Source organism: Homalodisca vitripennis, chromosome 2 (assembly GCF_021130785.1).
Source record: "Homalodisca vitripennis isolate AUS2020 chromosome 2, UT_GWSS_2.1, whole genome shotgun sequence".
Classification (NCBI taxonomy): domain Eukaryota; kingdom Metazoa; phylum Arthropoda; class Insecta; order Hemiptera; family Cicadellidae; genus Homalodisca; species Homalodisca vitripennis.
Window position 1 is genome coordinate 29728490 of NC_060208.1, and position 6261 is coordinate 29734750.

Consider the following 6261-nt stretch of genomic DNA (forward strand, 5'->3'; position numbering starts at 1 on the left):
AGAGTGTATTTGGAAAACTAAAATTAACCCTATCAGAGATACATACTGCTGTAGAAGTTTCGTTTGCAAGACGAGCCGTTGGTACTGTAAATCACGCGTTTCCAGGAATATTAATTGTATCAGAAAGTAATCTAATATTCACATACCTACTTTTACGAGTTCTTGTAAAATTTCACAAGTGCCAATTAAAAATAATAAGGACGTCATTAACTGTTACTTCCGTATCTTTCAATCCCTACTTTCATTACATTCATTCAGAATAAATTTAAATACGTTATATTAGAATTTAGCAGGAAAATTTAAATGTAGTCGAATTAACACTGTTTAATTACAAGTTCGCTACCGAAAGTTGTACACTACCAGTGTAATAGTGTGTCAGCCAACATTTAGACAATGCAGCGTTCTGAAGGCAAAATCTCACTTACTAATAAAAAAAACTGTTACAATGTTTTACAATTCCTCTACGTTTAGTTTCATGCCAGCCAGTTATTATATAGTATAATAAAAAGTAGAAAATGAGTAAATATTCATTATTGAAGTAATAGTTTTCATCATCCACGAACATTGCCCTAAATCTTCACAAACCCTCTAGGTTTGAAAATATCTATATAATTTGAATATTCATCACTTTTTAAAATTGAATAAATGGATAATAAAGACATATGTATTTCAATTTACTAGAAATTAATGTGATCATATAAAAATTTAAAAAAAAAAAATATAAGTATATATCACATTTTTTGAACGCAATAAAAAGTGTGTATAATGTAAAAATTAATTTTTCAGTTTTAGTACGTAGGGTATCAGTCTGAAATTTATTTATTTTGTTGACAACAACATGTTAAAAAGACATTTTTCATCGTAATTAAAACTGTTTGTACTAGTACATAAGTTTACAATAAATAGTTTTTGCAATTAATCGATCATCTAATGATCCATTACCAGGTTTGATTTAATAAACAATACACTCTAATATTTTAACTTAATCCATTACTTGTTTGATTGTCCTAGTTAGCAATTTCCTTGTTGAAATGATTTCTGTAACAATGCATTGCAATAGGACTTCATATACCGTTTACAATACTACAAATCGACTCTTGAAAGCATTCAAGTACCTAAAAATAACGTGAAAATCGGAATAAAATGGACAAACTTCATAAGTTTCCATGAGTTTTAATATGTAAAACAGCTAACAGATTATTTACAAGTGTTTCAGAACCACATGACAGTTCTGGAAGGCCCTTCGAATATACATGCGGCCCTTTTCTGTCTACTCCTGTTTCTTTTTCAACTCCACTGGAGAAGACGCTTGATGGCTGAGATCTAATTCCCCGTGGCCGTGCTGGCCTCTCCAGTGTAACTGGAAACTGTGTGCTTCGCCTTGAACTTCAGACGTCTCTTGTTTTAAGTTTCCGTGGCCATGGTGAATTGGAATTTGTGGTTCATGTTTAATGTCCGTATTCTCTTGGTTGTGATGGGCTTGAATATGGTGTGTCACTGGAAGTTCTGGCTTCAAGTCTCCAATCTCTTGGTTGTGATGAGGACTGACTTCATGCTTCAAATCCACACTGCCGTGAAACTGACCATGGAGTTGAGACTGCTGATCATGCCCGATTGGTGATTCGTGTTCCTTGTTTTCTTCCAAATGATATATAGGGACTTTCACTGGGTAAGGTACTGGCTTCTCTACTGTGTAAGGCACCTTTTTCTCGACGTACACCTGAAATATACAATATATCATTTATATTCTAATTCATCAGAAACAAATAAAAATTATATGTGAAATCAAATTCCCTTTATGTACAACGCTTATATCGTTTTTAGTGCGATTGATAATTACTTAAAGAATATTGATAAAATAATAAAGAACGATTTCATAATATCTCGGTATACTTTTATTATGTTTGTTGTACGAACTGGTAATATTGATTCCTGATTACATCATAGTTTAGTTTTGTAATTAATATATTACTAATGTTTTTGTAGATTAATGTATTATTTAATTAGACAAAGAGTTGAGGATTTTCTAAGTATTTTACAATGCAATTTAACTTTAATTTCTTTTGTTTTAATAGCTTTTATTAGGGGCAATGTGTACTGACAGCCATATTGGATTTTCCCCTTAAGAATGATGCAAAACCAGAAACATTTTAGCTTTAATTTTTGTCGTAGAATTGTGGGGGGTAGTTGTTTGATTTTAAAGGCATGAGTAAAACGTATTCAAAAGCTTTTACAATTTTCGCCATTTTATCAGATATTTAGAAAAAATACCCGAAGCATTTTCAATTTTATTGTTTAAATACTCGAAAATTATACATCTTACAAGAAAATATAATAATTGTTAAGACGTGTATTAGTTATATCTTTAAAATGTGCGATAGCTCCCGTAGTTTTAAAAAGGAAGAGCTTATGTGTTTGAGATTTAATATTGTTCCCACATGTAAAAACTCAAGCTTAAAACTCATCGTTTCGCTACAGCTGTTTCGTACTAATGTAGCCTATAACCGTTGTAAATAACAAATCTAAAACGGAAATTTAGAAAATTCTTCTTTTGCGCTTAAGGTTCAAGTCGAAAAAATGAAACTTATAGAGATGGACCAAAGAATAAAAATACTGAGTGGTAGTGATAAAAGTCGGTGCGAAATTTTTATTCTCGTAGTTTCAGTCATGTATTAAAACGTGCCAATTTAAACATATCAGTATTATAATTGTTCTACTAAAAATTAATTACTATTCCAATGATTTTTGTCTGTAGAAATTTCGCCCCAAATGGTAATTTTTATTGCACTATCGTTCATTCTCATCCTGTATACGTATTGTCAGTAAGATAAAAAGTTGCGTGCAGCGGTGAAGCAAAAAGGTTAAATGGCGGTTATTAAACATTGCATGAAACATAAATAATTGTGGCAAATGTGAATAAATTACACTAATAGTCCAGGAGTCGAGAGCCAATTTTCATTGCATAAGTATACAACCTGTTTTTCTAGAAATTGTTGGGAAAAAAACTTCCTTGGGAAAGAAATAGTTCGCCAGACGAGCGAGTTTTGGTGAGGGTCGAAATTGAAGGGTATTAAAAGGACTACAAACATAAAGTGATATTTAATTTTTCTTAACTTAAATAGTTAACCAAAGACCCTTAAAGTGGAAAATTTCAGTCTCTTTATCTATCTTATCATCATTATTGATAGTATCCCACTGTAGCCTACGCTAGTGTGATTGTTATCCTCGTACATGTGGGTTGTGCTCGCGACTTGCATTCTCTGCAGTGACAACGCCTGGACTGGACTCCAAGCAGCTTTTGAGTATGTTTGAGCACTTTTCTTTCCCTTATTTACGTCTTTCTGTTCGTTATTTTTGTATGTATTAATACCTCCCTCACCTGACGAAAAGTATAGATTCCAATCCTCGAAAAGTTGTTATACCTTTTATAACCTATAACGATGGCAAATGTTCGAAATCCTGTTATCCTTTCAAAACTTCCATCATCAATAACAAACTGTAAACAAAGAACTCTTTATCTAGTTGTCTGACGGTGATTTTATTATTATTTATTAATTTGTTTATATATATATATATATATATATATATATATATATATGTATAAAACTTACTGATGTATATAATGTGTGTATATATATATTTATTTGAAAAGTCGTTTAGTATTTTTATCTCTTTGGGTACCCTTCCATTTCGACGTCCACCAAAACTTATGCGGCTGACCAAAAATTCATCAACCGGTTTCAAGAAAAACCAGGATGTGGGCTTTACACTCCATGTTGGCTCTCGGCTAGGTTTATAATAATATCCAAAATTTAAATAATCATCAGTCGTATTACTTATTGTACACCCGATTCTTTAAAATTATTAGAAACAAAATATAAAATAATTAGAAGCAAACACCCTCAACCAATCAAAAGGAGGTTATTTACACTAGCCTAACTAGAGGCCATAACAAAAGACGAACAAATTAACCATTATATAGCACAGTTGCTGTTTGTGAGCTGGCCCAATTATATACTTTAATTTTCATATAAATTACATTTATTCAGAAAAAAGGCTCTAATATAAAACAATTTATTCAGCGTAAACATTTAAATGTAGTTTAAATCTTAATTACATACAGTTATCCAGTATTCGATGTCTAATTAGTTTCATACAGTACTAAAACATGATAATCTCATCAATACACGAATATAATGACCATATTTAATGTTTGATTTCGTTCTTGTCTTCACGCAAAACCGCTAATTAAATTTTTATTGATATAAACCCTAAAAATATTAGAAACTTAAGCATGATACTTTTGAATTCGGTCATAGTTGGTCCAAAGTGTTTTCAAAGAATAATTTTGGACAAGTTCACATTTGAATCAAGGAAACTTGGATAAATTCCAGAACTATTTCTAACTAGTAGAATATTTTAGAAAGTACTGAAATAACAGTATACTTGATTTTTTTATAGTTTTAAAACTCAAAAGAAAAGGGTGCTGAATGTATTTCTCAACATCATTAAATATTTTACGGAATGTTGATATTTTGTTGAGTAAATATATAGAACCAAAATTAAAATTGCTTCGTTAGAAGTTATAGGTGTCGTTGCATGTATTACGCTATCATTAGTATATACTAGTTTTGGTAATAAAACTCACAATAATAATTTATGCATAATAATGAACAAAATAGTAAAATAATTAACCCACCTTGTATGGTTTTGGAACTGACACCGGGTACGGTTTCTCCACGGGCACTCTCACAGGGTATGGCACCTTCTTCTCCACAGTGTAAGGGACGTGTTTGTAGAATGGTACATGCACAGGGTACGGTTTGTCTACGTATACTCTGACTGGGTACGGAACGTGCTTCTCCACGTGGTAAGGCACTTTCTTCTCCACGAACACGTGATACGGCTTGGGAACATGGACTGCATACGGCTTATCTACGTGTACTTTGACCGTATAAGGAACCTTCTTATACACGGTGAAAGGCTGAGGAACATATTCCCTCACTGTGTACGGAACTTTCTTCTCGATATAGACTGGATAAGGTTTCGGTACCTCAACTGGGTAAGGTTTGTCCACAGGAACTTCTATCTTGATAGGGACCTTCTTCTCAACTTCTACTGTGTATGGAACTGGCACTTTCTTCGTGACTGTTATCGTCTTCACTTCGTGATGGTGTTCTTCATCGAACTCGTGCTTGTGCTCTTCAATCTTAGGGTGTTGTAGGTTTTCAAACTCGTGGTGCTTTCCGGACTTGAAATTTTCGAATTGGCGATGATCTTCGAACTTGTGCTCACTTCCAAAATCGTGATGCTTGACGTCTTCAAAGCTATGGTGAACTTCAACAGGGTATTCGGAGTGTTGTTTTATATCTTGATGAACTTCGCCTCCAAAGTGTTGATGATCTTTTTGTTCAAGTTCAACATTGTGTATCACAGCAGGCTGTTCCTGGTGGATATTATGATGTACCGGATCTGAGCTCGGGATTCCTTTCCATTCTCCGGAGTCTCCACTATAATCCTTCTGACTAGGCTCAAAATCGTGACCTCCACTAACCTGTCCCACAATGTGATATCCATGTTCACCTTTTCCTTCTCCAAGTTCATGATGATTCTGTGTCACACTCTGATCTTGCTGTATCTTCAGACCGAATCCATGATGATCTTCCGTAACATCATGATATTCTCTCTTGATAGCACCTCCCAAGTGTTCTGCTTCCTGCTTCTTCACTCCTTCCAGCCTCGACTCCTGCAGGGAAGTCCTCCCGACGTCCCTCGACTCCACTCCTGCAGCTACTAACAGCAGACACACCACCGTTACTCTCATGACTGCCGCTGTTCAGAAGCGGGCCGATGCCTTTATACACTCTCGTTAACACATTCCCTGCAGGCGATGATGTGCTGAACCCAACCGAAACGCTTCCTCTTACCATTAAGCTAATGAATGCCTCTGTATATGATTGGTCCAATTATTCCACACATGGTTTATCGTCCTAAGCCTTTCTACTGCGTGGATCCAGCTTCTAGGGTAACCTATAATGTAAATAACATTTCATACAATTTATATATGTAAATGAACTCTTATGATTATAAAAATTCATAATTCGCCATAGAAACTCAGAATAGAAAAATTATCCTAGCTGAGGAAGTTTCGGGGTTTGTTCAGAGACGGCTGCAGTGGTGGTTTGGGTTTTTCATATTAATGTTTGTTCATAGTAACCTTTGACAATTTCAGAAATATTTTAAATAACTCACTAAAACTAA

At 34.0% G+C, this 6261-nt stretch overlaps 1 protein-coding gene across 1 annotated transcript; it reads right to left on the reverse strand.

Moving 5' to 3' along the window:
- Window positions 1–1171: 1171 nt before the first annotated feature.
- Window positions 1172–6024, reverse strand: LOC124353754 (titin-like). Its single transcript, XM_046803743.1, has 2 exons — window positions 4700–6024; window positions 1172–1720 (listed from the first exon to the last, which is right to left on the reverse strand). The coding sequence occupies exons 1-2, from the start codon at window positions 5822–5824 to the stop codon at window positions 1271–1273; spliced, it is 1575 nt and encodes a 524-aa protein (XP_046659699.1). The 5' UTR covers window positions 5825–6024; the 3' UTR covers window positions 1172–1270.
- Between the last annotated feature and the right edge of the window lie 237 nt (window positions 6025–6261).